The sequence below is a fragment of the Trachemys scripta genome, chromosome 5 (genome assembly GCF_013100865.1).
Source record: "Trachemys scripta elegans isolate TJP31775 chromosome 5, CAS_Tse_1.0, whole genome shotgun sequence".
NCBI classification, from domain to species: Eukaryota; Metazoa; Chordata; order Testudines; family Emydidae; genus Trachemys; species Trachemys scripta.
In genome coordinates, this window is record NC_048302.1 from 78,904,410 (window position 1) to 78,929,385 (window position 24,976).

A 24,976-nucleotide genomic window follows, 5' to 3' on the forward strand; every position below is an offset into this window, starting at 1 on the left:
AACCCAAACAAATGAAAGACACCTAGTAGAAAGGCTGATATTCTTGCTATTTGCATCCCAATTTCTCTTCTAGACTGGAGGTTCAGGTTGTCATGCAGGCCCTGATGTCACCCAGGCATCAAGTGTCACAACCATTTGGGCCAGACTGGAGAAAGGTGCAGGGACACAACAGTTAAGCCCCTCACTATCCTCCCAAGAGCATCATGTATATACACTGCACCAGAGTGACAGGAGCTCTGCAGGAGTTCCCCAAGACACTCCCAGATGGAGCAGTTTTACCATCTGGTTAACAGAACACTGCAAGGGAAGTACAAAGCCATTTTACAGTAGCCCCATCAACCCCCATCCCCCAACTTATCTGCTGATAAGCGGACACCACTCTGATAAGATACCAAGGACAGCTATAGCTGTAATTAAAGCACTGACACCTGATCTCCCATCCTTAGATCAACCAGATCAACTAGTGTGGTCTCCAGTCCACACCTAGGTAAGAAACCAGACTGAAAATGGTCAATGAGATGAGTCAACTAGATAACAAGAAAGTTGTAAGCCCACTACTCCTCTTAAAAAGGTTCTAGAGGCTGAATTTAAGGTGTTATGAAGTATGTCACAAGAGAACAGATTTACCTTAGCAATGACAGCTTGTATATCAAGCTTCAGTCCCATGTGGTTTTGACAATCACAATTGCCAAAGGTTTATATTTAAGAGTGTAACCTTTATCCATGCATCCACATACGGATTACAACAGCCAGCTATTTGCAAGGAAGTTCAGACCTGAGAGGGTATTTGCAGATATTTTGTGCTTCCTTTGAGAATGGAATCAATTTATTTATTTATGCTGATGAAGTATGTTTAAGTTACGAGGTATGCTTTGTCTTAATGTTATAGGCATATTAACCAAGAGTCTGTAGGTATGTAGCAGTAGACCAAGATGAGACATTATCCTTGGGTGTCTTAGTTTTGTAGAGACAAGTTTAAACAACCAGAACTACCACTTCTCCTGTATGACAAATACTGCAAGTATGAAGATTCATTGCTTACTAAGATACCCACATGTTTAGTTACAGCTGTTGTCTGATGTATAGTCTTATTTCATGTTCTGTCAGCACATTAGCAGCCATTATATTTTTACCTTGAAAAATAAGTGCTCCACTCACATGAAATGCAGAAATATTTATTTTGGTTTCCTTCATTGGTTTTGGAAATTGTTTTGGTTTATAAAACATAGAAATAGCCAACACTAAGCAAACATTTGAACTCCCATGTAACAAGTTACTTGATATTCTAAGAGCATTGATTTGGATGTGTGCAGTTAGGGTACACATGTATGAAGTTATACTAAATAATGCATTACAATCACACAAATCTTAGTGCAAACCTTGTGCTTGTATTTTACATATATCCATATTTAAAAACAGTAATGAATGCTAGTGGTCAATATTTATCTGTAACAAGGCTTAATTCTGCCAATTTTCCAAGTGAATGGTGGACTAAGATTTTAATTTGTGTATTTTTATACTATATGTGGGAATTTGTTCAGGGGAAGTGGCTCTCTCTCTCTCTCTCTCCTCTACTGACTTGTCTGAATACTTCCATGTGCTTCGAAGTGTTGGACAGGAAAAAAAAAATCCTGCTTTCTGCTCCCACCCATTTCAATCAAGGTACTCAATTGCTCATACATTAAATCAGACAGCTGAGGGAACGACAGAAGCTATTCTGTGTTTAGAGCACCTGGCATGTTAATGAAACAAAGCAGATTAAGTACAGTATGGGCCCATTGCAGGAGTCACATGGCTAGTGCAAGGTGTAAGTTTACCTGGCAATTAGCACAGTCAACCTCTTGAATGGTTTCATTCTCTAAAATCCAGTCTTGTTCCAGAGTTTGGATCCATTTACACAACTATGTCTGAAGCTTGTGTTAAATAGTTTTTGCTACATTGATGAAATAGTTGCATCCACCTTCCTAATGCAGAAGAATTAAACAGACTAATTTAGAGAGCCAATATTGCATCATTCACCTCCTGCACAGGGGTATATTCCTTTGATTGGTATTCAACTTCTAGCTTACACAGGAGTAAGCTTCTGAGTTCTCTTCAATGGGGCATGCTGAAGGGAGTTCTCTTCAGTGGGGCACTGTCTTACCCGATTTTAGGGCTAATGCAAGAAGCAGTGTTACCAGCTATAGCTTTTTATTTGATGATTAACTATTTCCCCTGCAGTACAATACGGAGACCTCTCCAATATGCTAAATTCTTTGGAGTGGACAGTTGCAGAGTATCCTGCAGACAGGAACATGCTGGCAACATGTTAACTCCCTGGTTAACAAAAAAGGTCACATTTTTGGCTGAGGAAGTTTAAATAACTTAATCACATAGTTACATTTACAGTTTAAGGCTAATTCTGGAAATTGTAGGTCACCATAAAAATGGTCTGCAACATAACTGGATAGTAAGGCAATGTTCCATTTTCTTCAATATTCCTATGGCAGGTACCCATTTTTGTACAAGTTAATGATTGCACAGTTTCCTTCCCTATGTTTGCTGTAGTCAATACAAATATGAAGGCCAACAGTAGTCTGGATGTTTGCCATTCTCTTCAACCCATTTTTCCCCTCAGTTACATCCTGATATTAGTATAGAGTTCATCTATCTGGGACTTGAAGAATTTTTGTAGTTCTCGTCTCTTTGCCTTCAGTGTTGGTGTCAACAAGCCATTTTCAATAGAAAACATCTCCATGCTCAGGGCAATGCCTTTGACCTGAAAAATGAACAACTATTAACCTAGATTCACTTTTACTTTGACTGCATCCCATAGTAAAATGGGCTTACAAAAATGTGGTAGTATACAGATACTGTATATTTAGCAGATCACTTAGAGGGATGAAGAATGTAGTTCCGAGCAGTTTCTGCCTAGTCAGATTATGCAGGTATTGATACATTTAGAGAGCCAGGTAATGAGTGAAAGTTGAGTTCAATTCCAATTGCACAAATGCTACAATGAGAGTTTCCTCACCTGCTCAAATGACTTCAAGCCAGATTCTTTCCCAACCTTCAACATATCTTCTAGAATATATTTTTTGAGGTCCTACCAAGATTTAATAAAATAAAAAGTTATACCATAGATTGCATTCTACAGGTTAAAGAATTGAAAAGACCAATGATTGGACTCTACATTTTAGAGCACCTACCTTGTTTTTGCATAGTTCTTCATATGAACCTTCAAATCCCTTTTTCTTGGCCCAGCTAGACAAAGTCTCTGCATCTGGTACGACAATAGCTATTAAGAAGGCCTACAAATAATAAAAAAAAAAAAGGCACATTTGCTGAATAAACATTTAACTGAATTCCCTGGAAGCTCCCAGTTTTCCCCACTGTTAGTCAACATGCAGATCAACACTTTCATAATTAGTTGAAAAAAATCTGGGAAGCAAAAGTTATTGTAACATAACCAACATAAAATGTTGACTACAACTTTCATATCCAACTTTCTACATTTAGAAGCTGGAAACAGTGACCCTGCATATTTAAAGGATACTTTTTAAAGACCACATTTTAGGTTGAAAGATTGACAAAAAAAAAGTATATTAATACTTGAATCTCAGTTTTAAAAAAAAATTCCATTTCCCCTTCAGAAGGGTTTGCAACTTAAGCAGCATTTCATTAGTACCCAAAACCCGAAACTTTGGTTCCCCTGTCTAGCCTGGCTTGGATCCCAAATATCCCAAGAGAACCTGCTTCAATAAAGAAATTAAACTCCATCCAGCAGCACAGCCCTAGTTGTCCCTTACTACACACTGGAACCCATACAAAGGTATCAAACAACTACAGCCCATACTTGTGGGACCACATCCTGACAAATCATTCCTGAATCTCTCTCTTTTGGATTTCAGACTAACCCCAACCTCTCCAAGCTCATTAGAAGCAAGTTCCCCACAGACCAGGAAACAACTCACTCAAAGCAGCACCGGACCCTGCCAGAACAGACACAAAACCTGTAGGCATATCTCCACTGCTTCAACCAAAACAACCTCTGCTCACCCCCTCCAAAACACTTTCCAGGTCCCTGGATCCTACATGAAATGCCCCAACAATATGTGGATAAAGCTAGACAATCACTACGCTCCCAAATGAGCTCTCAGAAATATTACGGAAGACAAATAAGCTGAAGGTGAATGTTTTCCACAAAATGATCACTATCGGACCTCTCAGTTCCCATCCTCAAAGGAAATCTGCACAACACCTTAAAAAAAAAAAAAGAGCCTGAGAGCTTAAATTCATAAATTGGCTAGACACTAAAAATCATGGACTGAATAGAAGCACTGTATTTATGGCTTATTACAACAATGTATAACCCACCCACTCATCCCAATACCCCACCCCATGACAGGAGTGGCCAGTTAACAGCCCTTCACTTCAAATGGTCCCTGGAAATGTTAGCTACTTATGCTAAACAATCTGTGCCACCTTGTATTTAGCTGTGCAACTGAATACATTTCCCAGACCTGAAGAACTCTGTGTAAGCTTGAAAGTGTCTCACCAACAGAAGCTGTTCCAATAAAAAGACATTGCCTCACCCACCTTGTCTCTTAGATCTGGAGTAAGTTATGCAAGTGATGCAATTAGGGCATTAAATCTGAATTTACAGTCAAATGTAGCAACAAGGAGAAATTATACAATTTAACCCAGTGTCAGTTTTTAAAAAGGGAGATTGCATTAACCATACCTATCATTTGCATCTCGTTGAAGGATACGTACCTGCAAGCTTTCTCCATAGACAAACACCTGAGCAACAGGTTCACTTCTCATATACACATTTTCTATTTTCTCTGGTGCTATGTACTCTCCCTGCGCAAGTTTGAATATATGCTTTTTCCGGTCAATGATCTTTAAAGTACCATTCTGTGGGTTAAGAGAATTTAATTTATTTCTCTTTACAGAAGGCAAACATTGTAGAGCCATGTTACAAAGCTTTACAAACACTATGGCAGATTAAATACCAGTAAGATAAATACTTAGTAGTAGCTCAAGAACCAACCAGTAATCCTATCATTAGTTTACTCCAAGCCTGTAACTGGAATAATTTTTGATGAATGTACTCTTGATTTAGAGACTGTTCTGAGTTTTTGCTGTCTATTTAACAGAGGTCCCATGGTATGCTCTGTTTAAATATCACTAAGGAAAAACTGAAAGCAAGAGAGAAAGGAAGGCAGACAAGCCATTCAAATTATTAGGCTAGATAATAGATCTAGAGTCTTTTGCTCACTGAAGCCTTATTTGAGGCTAGAGGGAGGAGGAAAAAAGGAGTGTCATCTGTCCCTTCACATTTATGCATAGCCTAGGACTGCTTCAATGCTGCCACCAATCTGTTTTTCTGGCTTCTACTACTGATCCTTTCCTTAGTATACAGGACAGATTCAGTACCCGTTATAAGCACGTTTATGCTACGATTTGTTTCCCCTCACCCTCTTCTGTTTGATGGTCCATGTTTTCAAACAAGAAAACAGACCCAAACCCATCTTGAGTTGCAAGAGGTTTCTTAAATAAGGGCAGAGCGTGATTTTGAATTGGTTAGCCATAGCACTGAACATACATAATGCTAGAGGGAAATGTATATAGGCCATTTGGATCTATGGTACCCAACAGAATAACTCCAATAATTGAAAGTACCCATCTTCAATACTATAAGTCTCTCAAATTTGGAATAAATTAAGATATTCCAAAATGCCTTGAGGAATTTTGCTGAAGCCTCCTGAACAGCATCCTACAGTGGGCAGACTAGTGTACTGCTATTTTTTTAATCTTCCAATAGTATAAAAGTGGCTAGCACTTTGTTCCTGTTTCAGACTTCACTTATAGTTAAGGCTAAGGTTTTGACATGGTTATTTTTAGTAAAAGTCACGGACAGGTCACAGGCAATAAACAAAAATTTACAGAAGCCAAGACCTGTCTGACTTTTGCTGCTGCAGCTCCATGGTTTTCCCTGCTACCGTGGTGGCTGGGAACTGTGGGGTTCCCCCCCTGCTGGCAGTGGCTGGGAGCTGCAGTGTGACCATATTTCCCAAAGAGAAAAAACGGGAAACTCCCAGCTGCTTGCCCAAGGTGTCCCCCTCCCCCACATGAGGCTGTTGCCCATCACTGGAACCTTGAGAAGGGCCCCTCAGGAGTCCCTCACCTGTCCTGGAATCTTGTAGGGGGTACCCTGTTGCTGCTGTCACCTTTTCTGGAACTCTGCCAGGGCCCCAACTGGCTGCCAGCTCAAGAGTCCTGCAGCCCCTGGGGCTGAAGCAGAGAATGTCACAGGGGGTCTCTGGAAGTCAGATTCCATGACTTCATGACCATCCTGACAAATGTAGCCTTATAGTACTTTGCAACAGAATATCTCAAAGCACCTTTGAGAAATGTGAACTGAGCCCCAAACCCTATGGAAGGCCCCTTATGTTGTCAATGGCTGAGTTGCCTAACAGATAACATTAGTTTTACTAAAGCATGTTTAAGCAATACAAGCTGACTTACTGGTAGCCATTTTCCAATATCTCCTGTGTGGAGCCAACCGTCTTTGTCTAGAGCTTCTGCTGTTTTTTCTGGATCCTTCAAGTAGCCTTGAAATACATTTGGCCCTTTCACACATACCTGAAATGAGTTTGTTAATCAAGATTGATGGGCAAGAAAGTTAGTAATAAGTGATTTGGAGGAAAAGAAACTTAGTTCTCAGAAGTTCTTGTTTCCCCATTTGTCTCTAGAAGCACCAAAATGGAGCAAGTTTCTAAATTATAGCCACAAAATCTCAGCCCAGCAGAGTTCTCTTTATTATGCAGGATTGTAATAGAAGAGTTAATAGCAAATAACTCTTTATACTCAATTGCTGACATGTACAACTTAACAATTAGCCTGCTCCAGTGTCATTGAGGCAGAATGACTTGGTATCCCCTGGTAGAGGTCCATTGTGTTTATGCAGTTAGTCAAACTCCTCCACTCAGAAGTAGACCAGGAGAACTACTTTTGTCAATCACCTAAAGCTCATTAACTTCAAATAAGGCTGTTTGATTTTAGCTCACCAGATGGCTAGAAAGGTTGCACAAGAACCCCTTACAAATCTCTTTAGAAGCCTCTTATAGACCCTCAAATGTCACTCACCTCACCCTCTCCTTTGACAGCAAAGTAATTCATTTCTTCTACATCAACAAGTTTTAAGAGACTGCAAGGCATTGGCGCGCCAACATGACCTTTAATAGAATAGACATTGGCCTTAAATAGCGCATTTATGTTCAGGTTGCTTACCAGGCCTTTCAAGCTTACAGTTTTAGGATTAAGTCTAAAAACAAATCAGAAACTGACATTCCATCCTTTGGTTGACCCTCTGCACTACAGCACTATTTTACTAACAGGAGTCCGTAAATCTCTAGGGTCTGACAAACAATGCAATGCTGGGTAAGGCAAGGCCATCTTTCCTTTCCACACAGCCCCACGCTGGCTAACACAATACTTGTGTACTAGCTTGGAGGAATCAAATTTAAGGGCGGGGGCCAAGGTGGGGATGAAGGTATTACAAGAAAAATGCATACTTCATCACTGAGTATCCACAGAAGCATCATTACCACAAGGCAGTATTTTGGGATTTTGTTTTTCAACGAATGGTTTAACACTGCATGATTTCACAGTGAAAACCAATTGAGACTTCTGACTAGAGACCAGATTAAGATACTGCAGAATTATGTCCTGTTGGGACATGAACTTTTACATCATATCATTAACATATCCAGAGAGTTTTCCCTCAGGATGTGTAGAATGTTCCATTCAGAAGCAGGACACTTGACATTTAAGTTGCTACAATTTCAGATTTAAGGCTATTTGGTTTAGCTTACCAGATAGCTAGATGTAATTACATCAGAGAACAGGAGAAATGCTTATCTGCTTTGAGAGAAACAGGTACTGTACCAGTGTTTCAAATCATGTTTGTAGACAGCTGATCCAAGTTCTCTGGACATCTAGTTCCTATAATGTTAATATACAGAAACTAAAGGATATTATGACCCATGTTTCAACTTCTGTTAAAGCCATACAGAGGGGTGGTCTTATGGTTCAGCCTTGTGACATTATGTTCACATCTAGTTATTGGTGATGGCTTGCTTCAAGTGAAGTCTTCAAACAACCCTTTACCACTGCACTTGAGAAAACTCAAGTAGTCCATTACAGTACTTCAGGGATAGCTTTAAGGACAGTATAAGTGATATCTATTCTAGATGCTGTTGTGGACAACTAAATTAGTTCACTCAAGAGAAGAAGATTAGAGAAACCATACCAGCTGTCCAGTCACCAGGTATTGTCAGAGAGCATCCAGCTGTGCATTCAGTTTGTCCATAGCCTTCATAGAACTATTCAATTGAAACAAAAATAACTTTAGGGGACCTTGATACTTGTCACTTTATAGTTTCAGTTTTAAAGTAGAATGGAGACATTTAATTTGTTCTTTAGCTCAGTGCAATTCAACTTTGAGTTGTGTAACTTGTAATCTAAGGAAGCTGCCAAGTTAAATTACCACCTGAAACCATCTACTACAATAGTGTTTTAAAACTCTAGTTTGAAGTGTCACAAGTGGGGGAAGTACCTATACATGTCACTCAACTAGAGCACAGCATACCATACTTCACTTTGCACTTGTGTGGAGCTCTTTGGAAGATGTAGATGCATTACAGCATTGCTAAATTAAGTTTTATACCACCAAGAGACAACTCTTGTATGCAACTATTTAAGTAACAACTTTAAAGATAGAAGAAAAGCATTGTTGACCAATGTCACAAAGCTTACACAAGATGGCTAAGACCCATCCAAAGCCATTTTCAAAAATGGACTAACCATGGAGAAAATGGAGGCTACTTACCTGTAACTGAAGGTTCTTTGGGATGTGTGGTCCCTATCTGTATTCCACCTGAGGGACGAGTATGCCTGAGACTGGAAATTTGTAACAAATAGTGTCCACTGATTCATGCATGTGCCACTGCTCTCCTTGTGCTTTGAACAGAGAGCATAAGGGGCAGTGTGGAACCAACACCTCTCCAGTTCCTTCTCTTACTGAAGAGAAAAAAAATCAGGGGAAGGAGGGTGGGCAGTGGAATATAGATAGGGACCACACATCTTAAAAGCACCTCCAGTTATCGGTTAGTAGCTTCCATTTCTTCAATGGTTGGTTCCTGTGTCTATTCCACAAGTGGGTGGCTGGTAAGCAGTATTCAAACAGGAGGAGGGTGCAAGGATTCAGTTGGTATGGATGTCTAACACTGTTGATATCAGAGCTGCATCTGCCAAAGAAGGCTGAACTAGGATATAATTCTTTGTAAGTGTGCGGATGGTGCTCCAAGTAGCTACCTTACAGATGTCTGGTATTGTAACATCTCAAAAATGCAGTTGAGGTTACTTGTGCTCTTGAAAAGTGGGCCCTCACCCCATCTTGGGGAGGAATACCTGCCAACTGAAGACACTGAATAATGTATCCAGAGAGTCACTTAGTGTCTCTGGACTGAATGCAACTGTGCTGCTATAGCAACAAGTAGTCTGTTCTCCCAATTAGTTTTGTTCTTTGCAAATAAGAGTCAAAGGCCAGTCTCATGTTGAGGGAGTGCAGCTTTTTTGTGTGCTGGAAGCAAGAGGTTTGTGGAAAGAATACTGTTCAGTGAATATGCTGGTTCATGTGAAAATTGGTTAGTTTAGGATGTGTTTCAGGTTGCAGATGAAGAGGGACTTTAACTATGAAATATGGTGTATACTGGGTCAGCCACAAGTGCTCCCAATCTGGCTAAGGTGATAGCAACTAAGACAGCAACCTTCATAGAAAGGTGAGACATGGAACATGTAGCCCTCAGTTCAAAGGGTGTCTGGTAAGAGCTCAGAGTACCAGGTTTGGATCCCACTGTGTGTGCACTTCATCACTCATGGGAAGGTGCTAATTAGGTCTTTCAGAAATCAAAGTTGTGGTAGGGTGAGTAGAGAGCAGCCCTCTGCTGGAGGATGAAAGGTGCTTATTTCTACCGGTGGACTTTCAACAACCCAATATAAAAGCCCCAACATTGAGGGGCAGGAGGAAAGGACAACATTCATAAAGGTCAACAAACCAAAACTGTCTTGGCCAATTGAGTGATCCCCCTGGTGCTGATGTGGCAAGATTTCCCAGAGAACCTGGGCAGCAAAGGGATGGGGAGGAAAGGCATACTGAGATAGTCCATCCAGGATAACAAAAAGGCATCTCCCCTGGAGTCTCTGCCTCCTGCTGCTCTGGAGCAGTAGAAATTGCATCTCTTTGTTTGGAAGCGAACAGATCCCAAGATGGTGTACCCAGGGCCGGCTCCAGGCACCAACGAACGAAGCAGGTGCTTGGGGCGGCCAAATGGGAAGGGGCGGCACGTCCCGGTCCCTCTCTGACTGAAAGACCTGCCACAGAATTGCCGCTGAGGAATGAGGAGGCACGGTTGAGCTGCTGCCAAAGTGCTGCTGATTGCGGGCTCCCCCCACTTGGGGTGGCAAAAAAGCCTAAGCCGGCCCTGGGTGTATTCTCACTGGGTGAAGATTTTGGTCATGACATTTATAAAAGTTTCTTATTTGTGGTCTGCAGAGGAGTGCCTGCTGAGATTGTCCCCTAGAGTATTCTGCATACCTGGTAGGTATGTTGCTGAGTGTGATGTGGTTCTTAATGCACCAGTTCCATAAATTCCTTCCTCTATGTATACAGAAATCTCACTGCCCTGTTTTTATAAGACATCAACGTCAGACATTATCTGGATATGATGTTACCACATAAGGGGGATGAATGCATTGCAGGCTTTGTCATCTCTAGCAGACAGATATGCATTCTGGCCTCCCATGGAATGCATGTGCCTTGTGCACTGTGACTGTTCATATGGATTCCTCATGTGTGGGTGGAAGAGATGGGACTCCTGCCTGCACCTATTCCCATTTTATCTGTTATATGGCAGATAGTCTGACCTTTTACAAGACTATCACCATGAAATAAATGTTATCCTTGTCCAGTGAATAAAGCAGACCAAAGCCAGGCCTGCAGGCAACAGAGGCGGAAGCTGGCAAGTGGCGTTACATATATAGATATGGCCAAGCAGGGAAAGACAGACCCTGATTGTGGTGTGAAGTCTGAGGGTGACTTGATTTATCAGGCTGCCTGAAGTCTGTCTATGGGGAGGTAAGCTTTTCCTGAGGAAGAGTCTAGGATCACTCCTATAAAATCTATATTCCTTGTGGAAGTCAAAGTGGACTTGCTTTTGTTTACATAAACTTCCAATGATATCAGAAGATAGAGGAAGAATGGACCTCTTGGCTTGATCTGCCTGTTAGGAGCCAGTCATTCAGATATGGGAAGATGGAGTAGATGTTGCATCTCATCTGGATTGCTACCACAGAGCAGACTTTCATGACCACCATGGGTTCTGTTACTAGCCCAAATGAGAGTATTCTGAACTTGCAGTGCTCTTGTTCTACCATGAATCTGAGAAAATGTTCTGGGGAAGTGGTGAACAGCCACATGCAAGCCTTTTTGCTGTCAAGGGCTGCAAACCAATGTGTTCTCCAGGGAGGAAATTACCAAAATTTTGATTTGCAACTAAAGGTATTTCATTGACATGGAGACCAATTCTCAACTGATCCTCAGTTTTTCTTAGGATCTATAGGAAGTACAAGCCCTTCCATTGGTATCAGGGTGGCACTTCCTCTATGGCCCCCTCCCCAATCTCTGGGCCATTCACATTCCTACAAAGGATGTCCCGCATGTCAATGGTCCCCAAGAAGGAAGTGGTAAGAGACTGGGAGGAGAGAGAACTCAATCGTGTAGCCCAACTGGATGGATTTCTAGTACCCACTTGTCTGTCACTTCACAAACAATGTGGAGGCAGTAAGGCAGCTAACAAAGGTTTGGGGGCAATGTGACATGGTGTCAATATGGTACATAGTCCTCAGGCATCCCATCAAAAGAAACCTTTGGATGACAGGTGAGGCTGGACAGTGGTTGTAGAGGTGGAGGAAGCTGCGTACCTGGGTCTTTGAAACCTTGGTTGTCTGTGTGGCAATTTATAAGGGCTTTCATGATAAAATGCCTGGGGGGATAGGATGGGGCAGGAGGGAGGGAAGATGTCTGGGTCTTTAAGTTTGCTTGTGGTGTTGTCTTCAAGGCTGGGGCCCAGAGAGTGGTGGGTTGTCCTGGATGCAGAGAGTGGGAAGTGGAGGGAAAGAGGACTGGTCAGTCTAATTGAAGAGATCAGGATTACCCAAGGGGCCTTGCACTTTGATTATTCTGAATCTCCTTGGGGAATCCCAAAGAGTTAAGCCACGATTCATGCTTCATAACTACAGCTGTGGTGATGGCTCTAGATGCAAAGTCAGTTGTGTCTACTGCTGCTTGAAGGTCTCAATCACCAGCCAATGAGAGCTTGGAACTGAACCCTGTCTTCCTGGGGAAGTTTGTCTCCGAATTCCAGAAAAATCATACTTTGCTAACAGTATTTGCTAGTTAGCAACTCCAATTGGAGACTAGCTGATGAATACCCTCCTCCCCAAGAGGTCAAGGCATTTAGTGCCTTTGTCAGGTGCAGCAGACTTGGTGCTGTATCATGGACCTCTCTGTAGCTGCCTGCACCACTTACGAATTGAAGATTGAGTGGCTAAACAACAATTCCACCCCTTTAGCTGGCATGGAAAACCCTTTACAGGCCTTTCCAAGATAGGGGTACAGGAGGCAGGAATATGGCACAGAGACCCATGGATTCCAAAATGGCCTATGACTGGGAGAGCCTCTACTGGGGCCAGAGGATTGTAGAATGTCCAGTAGACCATGTTGTGTGTCCTAGACCTCCTTAAGAGGTATCTGGAGTTTGACTACCACCTATTAACAGTTTTTGACACTGGGTGTAGTCAGGCAGGGGAGGGAATGATGGAGCAACTGCCTCATCAGGTGAGGAGGATGACATCCATCAGGACTGGTGGATCCAGTTTGACTTCTTCCTCTGTGAATTCTGACAGAGCTGATTGATATTGGCTGGGAGAGGAGGATCGGTGAGATTCTTGCACAGATCCAGGTCATCTCTTACATGAATCCCAAGAAGCCCAGTAAGGCCAATATGGAGGATCAACCAGCCACCTCCACCCCCAAGGCATAGGGTACCTAGGGCATCCCCTGGGTAGTCATAACAAGGAGAAGGAGGATGCTCCAAGGCCTCCTATGGGTTCTGCCTGGGCTTGATTCCCCCTAGGGGAAGGCTTGGCTAGAGAATTGGGATTTGTCCAGTGAAGAGGTAGGCTCCTGTTCCACAATTTGAAGCATGCTCTGATTTGCAGACAAAGGGTAAGAGCCTCTTCTCCTCAAAGTGATTTCTGGTGTTTAAGTGTCAAAGGAGGACCAGGCCAGATAAAGAGGGTGACTAAGGATTGGAGAGTGAAAATATCTTCTGGTAAGGTAAAGTTTTCAGTCCTTACTCGACCAATGGACACTACTTGCCTCAAATCTTTGGTCTGAGGTGTAATGGGGCTCAATGTGTACCAGGTGTGAAATAAGCATATGGACCAGCACTTGAACAAATTGGATTTGGCAAAGTTTAGATCCAGAGGGAGTTTTTCCCTGAAGAAAAACGCTTACTCCAACAGACACTATTTCATAGGAGTAAAATAGGTGTTTGATTTCCCCCACCCCATAAAAATTCTAGATGGCATAGAGTAGTAGCGGTACAGCTTTACTAATTTTCAGAGGCCCTGGACAGTGCTGTCATGAGCACCTTTATTTTTTTGTGCATTAATCTTCATTCTTCGAAGAAGTCAGAGCCACAAGAATCCTGCATCCTCCCTTGTGTTGTCTCCATATCCATCTGCTGCTGACAAGCTACAGTTCTGTAGCAGAAAGACGAAACACTGAACCCAACTGTTCACGTAGCCTGATTAAGAACGTTTTTGCTGACAGCCAATTGCCAGCCAGCTATAGTTCCACAGAAGCTGAGGGGACTATACTCCTGCCACATTAGCCAGTGTGGTTGTACATTACATGGTATTCCCTTCATAGATTCCAAGGCCAGAAGGGACTATTGTGGTCATCTAGTCTGACCTCCTGTATACCACAGACCATAGAACTTCCCCAACTCTCTTAGAGCATACCTTTTAGAAAAATATCCAGTCTTGATTTAAAAAGTGGTCAATGAGAATCCTCCACACCTCTTGGTAAACTGTTCCAATTGTTAATTGCTCACTTAAAAATTATGCCTTATTTTCAGCCTGAATTTGTCTAGCTTCAGCTTCTAGCCACTGCATTGTTTTATACCTTTTTCTGCTAGACTGAAGAGCCCATTATTAATTATTTCCAGTGCCAAATAGAGGTTTTTTACCTCTATTCCTACTCACGATTCTCATCTCCAAGGAGATGGTTTGTGTGTTTTACACTGCCAGCCTTCTAAATGCTCCGAGAGTTAAATGGGGATATTTCAGCCTCACATTGACATTAGTTACCCAGATCCAACTGATGTGTGAGATTTAGTTAGAGTATACACCAGTTACAAGGAAACCAGGCCAGAATTTTAGATCCAAGAACTGTCATTTAGAAGAGTGACTTGGAAACTGGTCACATTTGATATGGAGTAGGGAAAGAAAAAAAAACCCATGGAATCTCATGCCACCATTGGCATGTCTTTTTATAGTACAAAGACACCTTAAGGGTGCTGCTAAGGATACTAAGACACCAGAAAGCAGTTGGATGATCAGAGAGCTCTAGTGATAGATGCGAGTTGTGAATTCTGAGAGGTGTAGTTTATGTCTTTCTGCCTCAGCCTTCATGTACAGTTCTAGAAAGAGTCATTAGGCTTTACTCAATGTAGTCACCACTCAGAGTGCTCCATTGCTAGAATGTATTGCATTACAGCTAATTCACCAAAATAGCAAAATCCTTAATAGAGCTCTTGTTGCAAGCTCCTAATGAGTATATTTCCAGCCAGTGTTTAGTACTCTATACAGTGTTCAGACATGTATGCATGCAATCTGGTCTCTGAAACCTGAACTCACCTGACAACCAAGAGCTGCTCTTAGGAAGGTTAGTACATTTGCAGACACAGGAGCTGCTCCAGTGATCATTAGTCTTACTTTTCCTCCCAGACTTGCCTAAAAAGAGACAGACAAGGTATTCCGAACACTAACAGCATTTTAATGAGAGATTTTCAGAAGTTGTCCTCCCACCCCAATAAGAGTCACAAGAGAAACCATAGTGCTGGGCACTCATGTCTAGTTTTAAAAAGTATCCTGTTCTAGAAGGATGAGCTAACTTTTTCTTGACTTGCTTTATCCTCAAACTAAACTCAAGTTATTTGCAGCCATTTTCTGCAATCACTACCCACAAAGACCACACTATGCTGTTACTGCATCTCTGGCACACAGACAACTGAGTCGACAGAGCCTTAAGCCATGTCCCCTCTGTGGGATTTGGTTTTGCAGCAGTCCTATTGTAGGGAGGATGGGTGTGAAACTGCTGATTAACCATGCTAGACAGTTACAGTATGGAGAGGGGCAGTCAGTGGCACAGGTCATCTATGATTAAAATGAAGCACCAATACCAGAAGTACAAGCAAACAGTTTACTTTGAGTTTCACATGTACACATAGCTCTTGACTGGCCAAGACATCCTTTACCCAGACTGAAGGGAGTCCCAGCCAATCACTCCCTCATTCATATTGAGTGATTATAGTCTGACGCCTACAGCTCAGTTATAAGAAAGTGTTTTGGATATAGTGATTTCAAGGTCACTAGATGCATCAAATCTCTTAGGATGTTAAGCACTCTGGTAGGAATTTTCACAGTTTCATGCACTTCAGAGAGCCTTAATAATCTATTATTAGAGAAAGGATAGTCAAGTGGGATTACTGAAGATTTGAAGCCTTTGTACAGCACATGCTATCAACATGTATTGTAGAGGAAAGAAAGATTACTCAGATATTCTATGCTATTTGTTTGCCTGTCTGAAGCAAGACAGATTTGTTTCAGGAGAATCTATTTCATAATGTTTCTTTGCATAAGAACGAGTAAAGGAGTAATTCTCCAAAGATCTATAACATGAGAATGTGTGTGTGAGCAGACAGACAGTTTCAAGCATACCTGTATTTTGTGGAAGATCAGTTTATCCCACAGACTGTTCTGTCTAATTATGCCACTTCTAAGTTCTGCTTCTTTCCTCTTGGAAGCAAAGTCCAGGATCCACCTTTTCAGTGAAGTATTGGCTTGTCCAAAAATCTAATATGAATGAAATTAAATCTTGTATTAGAAAGTTCATAGGACAGTGTTCCTTCATTCTTATGATAAAGCACAGAGTTTTTTTTTTTTTAATATATAAAGTATTTTATCCCAGATGCGTGGCCTAAAATAGAGAGGCTAAGAGCTTGTCTGCATAACTATTTAATTCATAGCAAGATCAGGTGTAAATCTACCATGCACTAGCCTGATTTGCACGAAGTAGTCACATGGACTCTGCTGACATGCACCAACAGTTCGTTAGTGTTGACCTACCCTGCTTTGAAACAAGGTTAGATCAGAGTACACTGAGTAAATTCTGGTGCACGTCAGCAGCATCCACATGAATATTTAGCACACATCAGGCTAGCATGGAAGAGATTTATGCCTCTGCTTGCCATGACCTAAGGGTTTATGGACCTAAGCCCTAAGCGACTTGCTCAAGGCCACACAGAAGATACAGCTCTACTAGTGACTAAAACCCAGGTCTGACTCAGTCTGGTCTCCACCAGAACATGCTGCCTTTCTAGGGATATCTAACACAGCCAACCAACCATTAACCTAAAACTCTAATGATTGAAACTATAGTTAATGGTATTGTATATGCAGGCATATGTTTTAGAAGTTAATGACCCATCCAAGGTTTTGGTGGCTAGCGAATCCTACCCCACTATTGGCACAGCTTTCTGAAAGTGGTTTTCAGTTTAATTTGATCAAGTTTTAGATTAATGCTACTAGACTTACTTTGTCAAACATCCGATTCAACAGTCTTGGTACTACAGGAAATACAGTTGGCTGCAGTGTTTTTAAGTCATCCATAAGTAGTCTGATGTCCCCCTGGAAGAATCCTATCCGAGCTCCATGGCAGAGAATCACACACTGTTAAGATAGTAAAACTGCTTTTAGTACATTAACTATAGTTAAAGAGATACATTTAGAGCAAGTTAAACTGATGATCCAGTATTTCCTCTAGTCTTGGCAACTTCCACCCCACCCATGCTAAGTGCATCTTAAGTCTTCCCAATTGTTATAGTGGGGCTGAAGTGGTGGCAGTGGGAGGGAGCCTCTGGAAAAGTGTTTCGTTTCAGGGTAGGACAGGAAAGATGAAGCACCAAGGGAGACAAAGCAGCTCATTGGGGAATTTTCATCATTGGAGATTTTTAAGAGCAGGTTAGACAAACCTGTCAGGGATGATCTAGATCAGGGGTAGGCAACCTATGGCACACGGGCCAAAGGCGGCACATGAGCTGATTTTCAGTGGCATTCACACTGCCCGGGGTCCTGGCCACCGGTCTGGGGGGCTCTGCATTTTAATTTAATTTTAAATGAAGCTTCTTAAACATTTTAAAAAGCTTATTTACTTTACATACAATAGTTTAGTTATATAGACTTACAGAAAGAGACCTTCTAAAAACATTGAAATGTATGACTGGCATGTGAAACCTTAAATTAGAGTGAATAAATGAAGACTCTGCACACTACTTCTGAAAGGTTGCTAACACCTGATCTAGATAATACTTTAGTCCAGTCCCCTGCACTCGTGGCAGGACTAGATGACCTCTTGAGGTCCCTTCCAGGCCTATATTCTAAGCTGCAGAGGCAGGCCAGGGACCTTAATATAGTGGGATAAGGCATGGGAGGAGCCTAGCAGCAGAAGTAAACTACAGTGTCTGGAGAGCACTGGCCAGGTAGGCAAGTGGTGGCAGGGATTGAAAAGCAGGCAGTGGCAAAGCTATATTTGTGACTACAGGAACTCTAGACCCATCTATTAAAATACTGAAACCAACTATGAAGCAGGATGTCTGTTCCCATTTACTTGGCTTCCCTACTGTAGGTCAAGAAATTCCCATGTCAGACTGAATGTGCTATCTTAAGTGCAGACAATATGGAGTCTCTTGTCTTCACCACTTATTTTATACTCCTGTGTTTTTGTTTACCTTCCCCTGTTCCACAGGAGGATGGACTGAAGGGGGTGGATGGTAGAGGTGGGCCTGGGACAATTCTGGCAATAGAGGAGAAATGCCTACTTCCCCTTCCCCCTCCTTGAGAAAGGCAAGTTCACTCCCCCCCTTTTGGGCTAAGACAGGGAAGGGAATAGGAAGACTACACTGAACCCTCTGTTTTCCCTCTCTAATCTCAACCCCTTGTTATAGTTTATCTGTAGGTCTCCCCTCCACCCCCCTGAAATGATCTCCCTACTGATTCTTGCTGTTTTCTCTGTACCTTCTCTTGGGAGATTCTCTACGCTTTTCTTTCCTTGTCCTCAGATTTGGCTTTGTCGTCTTCTCCCATAATATAGGCTCAATGTCCCTCCCCCACATACCCATGTTCTGCTACTATATAGCACATTCTTCCCCTGCACATCAGTTCAGGCAGAGTCACCAACCACCTGCATATGGTGTCAGTGCACTCAGCCTGCCAAAGTTCATTGGTCTACAGTTCTTTCAGGTGATGAAAGTCTGCAGTAGCTAGAGTCTACTGGGATTTACAAGACAAGCTTTTCAATATGGACTGAGCACTGACACAGGTGCCAAGAACAAGGCAATCCTGTTTATCAGAAATATCAGTTCACCTCAGGGGAGGGGGGGAGGGAAGAGGTCTCTCCTCACCAGTAACTGAAAGCCCTCTTGTTTTCCCTCATTAAGTCCTCTGTACCCTACCCCAAATGCAGAGTCCCACTGCCTCTCTGCTGCCAAAATCCTTCCCACACCTGACCAGCTTCTCCAAGAAGGATATGCTAGTTCTACTGGATAGCTAACAGCCAAGTTGCTGCATACTCAGCAGCAAGAGTCTGCTGCTAGCTGTCAGGGTCCTTCCAGTTAGAAGGAAGGAGAGGACAGGGAGAAGCAGGCTGCCAGGGGAAGGAGGAAGCTCTTGAGATTAAGACTGTAGCTCTCCTGATGGCTGCTGCACATTTTACCCAGCTTAAGTCTTAGAACAAACTGGCAAACGTATGTTCTTTATCTTTTCGCAAGCCATCTGCTTATGTTTCTTACTTCACAGTGGCTTCTTTTAGAGGCCACTCAATCTTTTACTCATTCCCTACACCATCCTGAAGCGAGCAAATGTTACAACTATTACTACCACATACCACAGTGATTATAGTATATTAGCATAGCTAATTTGTCTTGTCATTTGCTTACTATTCAACTTATTTCAGGTGATATACCTGCAATGGATGGCATGATATTTTTTCCCCATAACTTTTCCCACTTGCTGCCCCCAGCCAAGTGAGCAAAGGATTTTAAAGACTGTTGGGCCAAGAGCAGCTGTTTTGCCTAGAATTATACCTTCTCATGATTTCATTAATCATTCAGAGTGGTGTGCTATAACAGGGCTACTATTAGTCAAGTGGTAGCTCAAGGAGCTGCCACATGTGTAACCAACATTTGACTCCAACACTGGCAGGAACAAATGAAAGTCTGCATTCCCCCTAGCACAAGATTCAGTTGTGATGAATGGCTGCACAGGCAGTTTATGTAGCTTATGACTGGAGGTGGTAACAGTGACCTCATTCTGGAAAAGCTTTCCAACTACTGAAGTAGTGGAGTCAAAAAAGTACACTGACAGCACCAGAGTTAACCTTTCCTATATCTGAAATTGGGAGGTAGACTAGGTTTCAATCTAGAGATGTTGGATGCATGGTCCAAGTAGAAACCCAATTGCCTCCCACCCCTGTGAAATTTGGGTTACAGATCTGAATTACAAAATTTCTAAGCTCCAAATTATGTTTCCTTAGGCCTGGTCTACACTAACCCCCCCAATTCAAACTAAGGTACGCAACTTCAGCTACGTGAAGAACGTAGCTGAAGTAGACGTACCTTAGTTCAAATTTACCGTGGTCCAGACGTGGCAGGCAGGCTCCCCCGTCGACTCCGCGTACTCCTCTCGCCGAGCAGGATTACCAAGTCGACGGCGAGCGCTTCTGGGTTCGATTTATCGTGTCCAGACAAGACGTGATAAATCGAACCCAGAAGTTAGATTGCCTGCCGCCGAACCAGCGCGTAAGTATAGACAAGCCCTTAGACAAAAGGAAGAGAGCTAGAAACTCAAAGCCATTACTTTGAATGTATTTAGAAGTAACTTAATGAGCAATCAATGTGTCTGTCAAGATTGCTTTAAAGCAGAGTACTCTAGGTTTCTTACAAATACCTGGACTACATAACACTCAAGTGCAGGTTTTTATCCCGCAAAAGATCTGTTTACATCACAACTTCCTATCTGTCTGGTTAGCCGCTTACGTCTTGCGAAATCATGAGTATTTTGAAGCCACTACAGATTGCTGAACTAGGAGAAAGCCAATGTACTACAGAGACAACCAGTTCAGAGATAGTTTGCTCTAGCAAGGTGGCTGCTACACTTTAAGTGATGAGAATACAAGTGTTGGTAGACTTGAGTTTCAAGAACCACTAGTCAATTTTACAGTGGCAATAGCCTCTTCATAGTGAATCAGTTCCACCCACCCTCAATTCCACCTTTGAGAACTCTTCTCCCCACTCCAATCATAGCAGCAGCACTCCCAGCCTTTTGCACTCTAAATATTAAGACCTTTAGAGTTAATATTGCAACTAAATAACCAAGGGAAAAGCCTTAATGGTTGTGTTAGAGAAAGTCGTGGCCAGTGTAAGTATTTTGAAAGAAGATTTAGTGCTCCATTATATAGTTCTTAATAAACTTATTCCTGGAACTACCTACTTTTCAGTAAAGCTAAAGCTCATAGTTAACGGGGAAATTAAATGCCCAATACTCACATTATCTGGACAACAATTTGTTTCCTTTGGACACTTACCTGGACTAGTCTTTCAAACATGTGTGCAAGAGGCAAAAAGGAAATGTGTGTGTCACTGGGGTTCAAGACACATGCACTCTGTAAAAAAAAGTGAGATTTCGAAATAATGTAGTACATGCAGATTCCTACCTCCACAATTCTTTCAAACATATGGGCCAGGGGCAAGAATGAGATCAGAACATCTTCTGTACCAGGAATGATTGCTTTCTGTGAGGGAAATGCCAAGCAGGATAGAGAGATCAACTTAAATCTTCACAGTAATTACAATTTGTAGCACAAAGGCTTATTGCAACACTTCTCAACTCTAGAGCACACCCCAGATTCCAAATTTATTTCATTAGTAAAAGGTATGCTTGGCTTTTACATACTTTGACCAAAGAAAGTCCAAAATAGCATAGGGCTGAGAGTTGAGGAGGTTTTTTGGATGTTAGTGTTGTGATGTGTACAGCAGTCATTTCTTATTCTACAAGGATAGAGGAAGTCACTTTTGGGACAATTAAAAGTAGTCAAGTGCTCAGAAGATGTACATGTTGAAAAGAACCAGATTAAAGCCGTGTGCCATGGGTAGGAAGAGACATTGTTAGTGTACTTATGGTAGATTGGGCAGAAACTTCTGAGTGGGATAAACAGACTAATAGCTAGCTAAAGAACGGTAAGCAGTGGTTCTCAACCTTTCCAGACTACTGTACCCATCTTATGTACCCCAAGTTTCACCTCACTTAAACTACTTGCTTACAAAAAAATCACACACAAGTGTCACAGCACATTATTGAAAATGTTTTTCATTTTTACCATACAATTATAAAATCAAAGTACAATATATTTCAATTTCAGTGCAATACTTGAGCCTGTTTTTCCACATGCAAGCCTTGTCTGAAGCATGTAACTTAGCTTCACAGGGCCCACTATAGCATGGGGCCCTGTGCAATTGCCATTCTTGCATCCCCTAACGCCAGACCTGCACTTGTAGCCTCCTAAACCTGCCAGGCAACCCCACCCCACCTAGGGTCACAATCCCCAGGTTGAGAAACACTGATCTAGATGAGTTGAGTACCCCCGGTAGACCTCCGCATACCCCTGGGGTACACTGACCCCTGGATTGAGAACCACGGAATAAATAGGCTTTAGTCAGTCTGAACCCTAAACCAAAGATCTGCACCTAACAGCAAGTATGAACAGTTATGCTTCTTGCAGGCTCATACACTTGCTTCTCCAAGGGTATGGACCCTAAAATAATTTTAGCCATCCTGTTTCTAACTCAATGGGCCAGAGGCAAAGTAGTCTCCAAATTGGACTTGGAAAATTAGAGAAAGCTATTTTATGATCTGCTCTAGAGAACCAGTGGAAAAACATACTACATAATTTAATGGAATTAGTTTTACAGCTTGTTATATTGCAAGAGAGCAGCAGAGATTAAAGGAATATGGGAAACCACCTCATCTGACCCCTTTTAGGATTTGTCTTTACTAAAAAGAGGGTAGGAGCCTAGGCTACATCTCAAATAGCTAAAAGGCATTACCCTCACCTCTACTTTAGGAAAGAGTTTGAACTGGAATTAGCTTGCATGTGTTTAGCTGGAGCTGTCATTTTTGTAAATGGAGACAAGTCTTCAGATGGGGAAGTTCAGGGTATTGTCAATTGTTCAACTTGCACTATTACCCCAGACTTAGTATAATTAGCTTCAAGATGCCTAGAAGGACTTTGCTTCACCTTGACACTAGTTTAAGGTTACTGCAATAAATTTCTACACAGATCAGTGTAGGTGTGGGGAACCCATCTGTCAGAGGGAACACATGAGAAAAATTTATGCTACCAGATTTTTGGACTGAGTCTAAATCTTGCAGCTTTACCAATCTCTTGCCTTGGAAGTCACTAAATAGCAAGCTGCCAAATCAACCACAGACCAATGGATTAAGCAATAGAGACTGATTTGATATTTTATTTTAAGGTTTTGGGGGATGGGAGAGCAATTAGCAAATGTTTCCAGGAATTCAGTGTGTTGAGTTGCCAATTTCAGGACAGCTGTCTTATACTGGTGAAGTTTTGATAAGATGGGTTCAAGTAGTATCAGACAGACTTTAGGAGCCTAAAGAACTTAGTGAAATAGTGTGTTAGATATTTTCAATACCATTTCTTTCTGAAAAGGCTTTCCTTCTTATGGGCTTAGCCCTAAGAGTCTGGAAAACTTTGAATGATTTAGCCTTTAAGTTTACCTCTGTAGCTTTCACAAAAGCTGAAGCATTGCTCACTATATTTTGATGAGTAATCATAGCTCCTTTGGGGTTTCCTAAAGAGGAAATAAACATTAAAATCCAACAGTGAAGGGCTTATACACATGAAAATATCAAGTGGAGAGAATATTCATTTTATCACTTACCTCTAGGGAAGTCTAGAAAGGGCTTTAATGGATAGATGCACAGCACTTAAAACAAAGGCTAATTGTATGAACTAAGTAAAACTTAATGAAGGGATAGAAATTGCTAACAGGTTTGCAAAGTTAGACAGCACCTGTTCTGTTCAAATGGTTTTGAGGAATAAAGACAGATAGAAGGCCTTTAATATCTTCCATGTTTGGAAGCTAAATATCCTCAGAAGGAAGGGATTTTGGAAAGAATTTGACAAAGAAGTTTAACACTGAAGTCAACTTCTAAATTTGTGGGATTGAATTTTAATACAAGTCTCATTGTTTTTGAGGGAAAAAAAAGGAGGGGGGTGAGGTATTCTGTTGAAGGAGACAAGCTTTTGAGCTACAGAGCTCTTCACCCTGTGTTAGCAGCAAGCCAATCCTGATACCTCTCTTCTGAAAGTGCATTTTAGGCTCCAGGAATTGAGTGTCAAGCACTTCAATTTCCCATTGGCTAACCCAGAAAGTTTTAAAACAAGTTTTCCATCTACTACTTTCTGCTGTAACAGGTGAAATGCTGAAGCAGCAGGAGAAACATTGAGCACCTGGTAAGGAGCCTTCCGAATGATCTTTGTCCATAAAAGTAGAATATAGAAAGTCCAGCATAATTAAGTGTACCTGTAGTTCCACTGGTGAAACAGATGACTGCTAGATCTTCTGGATTTGGAGGCTTTTAAAAATAAAAAAAATTAAGCCAATTCAGTATAAAGAGATTTTGCAGGACAAAATCAAAGTACCAATTTTACTTTGAGCTACAGAAGATGACACATTGGTGCCTTAGTTTGATCTAAAGACTGAAATTATAACTAGTACAGATCAGTTCTCTTTTTGGTAGTTTGATACTTACCACAGGTTTGTGTCTGTGAGCTCTCCCCACCTCCTAAAAATTTAGGAGACAGACATGAGTAGGATAACCACATTTGCTTTAATATATTTCCCTTTCATAACAACCTTTGTCATTTAGACACCAAGCTGGTTACTTTTGATCATAAAGGAATAAAATTTTAACAGAACTTTTAAGTGCCATATGCTTGTGCAGCATATATGCAAACAGTGAGCTGAAAATGCCCCTTCAAAAACATAGCAGTAAAATCTAGTGTTTTATTTATGAAGTGATAAGTAACCCATGATCTGTGGAATAAGATTAAGCATAGTTTCCAATTTACTTGTGGCAGAGGAGATAGGCATGTCACCTAAATTCTCAGTGTGATAGCAACCAGTTCACACTCCTATTCTAATCTAGTGGACCATGGCATAGGTGTATTCACCATGGTCAACCTTTAATGTAACAGAAGCCATTGTTGATATTTTCAAGAGAAAGTACCTTTTAGCATTGGTCCCAGATTATGACAGTCTTTACTTTTAAAGCCACCATTCATTCTGCAAAAACAAGGAGTCTGGTGGCACCTTAAAGACTAACAGATTTATTTGGGCATAAGCTTTCGTGAGTAAAAACCTCACTTCTAAGTGAGGTTTTTACTCACGAAAGCTTATGCCCAAATAAATCTGTTAGTCTTTAAGGTGCCACCAGACTC

General features: G+C 41.6%; 1 protein-coding gene across 2 annotated transcripts in view; it reads right to left on the minus strand.

The window, feature by feature from the left end:
- Window positions 1-1,159: 1,159 nt before the first annotated feature.
- Window positions 1,160-24,976, minus strand: part of ACSL1 (acyl-CoA synthetase long chain family member 1) — a 61,336-nt gene continuing 37,519 nt past the window's right edge. The window contains exons 8-21 of one of the 2 annotated variants that reach the window (XM_034772612.1): window positions 24,289-24,321; window positions 24,060-24,111; window positions 23,251-23,324; window positions 21,038-21,115; window positions 16,993-17,127; window positions 16,117-16,251; window positions 15,034-15,129; window positions 8,300-8,372; window positions 7,135-7,223; window positions 6,514-6,630; window positions 4,756-4,899; window positions 3,189-3,290; window positions 3,014-3,085; window positions 1,160-2,758 (exon numbers count right to left, since the gene is read on the minus strand). In XM_034772612.1, the coding sequence (XP_034628503.1) occupies window positions 2,618-2,758; window positions 3,014-3,085; window positions 3,189-3,290; window positions 4,756-4,899; window positions 6,514-6,630; window positions 7,135-7,223; window positions 8,300-8,372; window positions 15,034-15,129; window positions 16,117-16,251; window positions 16,993-17,127; window positions 21,038-21,115; window positions 23,251-23,324; window positions 24,060-24,111; window positions 24,289-24,321 (1,341 nt within the window). In that variant the 3' untranslated portion in view covers window positions 1,160-2,617. Of the gene's footprint in view, window positions 2,759-3,013; window positions 3,086-3,188; window positions 3,291-4,755; window positions 4,900-6,513; window positions 6,631-7,134; window positions 7,224-8,299; window positions 8,373-15,033; window positions 15,130-16,116; window positions 16,252-16,992; window positions 17,128-21,037; window positions 21,116-21,166; window positions 21,245-23,250; window positions 23,325-24,059; window positions 24,112-24,288; window positions 24,322-24,976 lie in introns of both variants that reach the window. The other variant, XM_034772611.1, reaches the window with a different exon arrangement.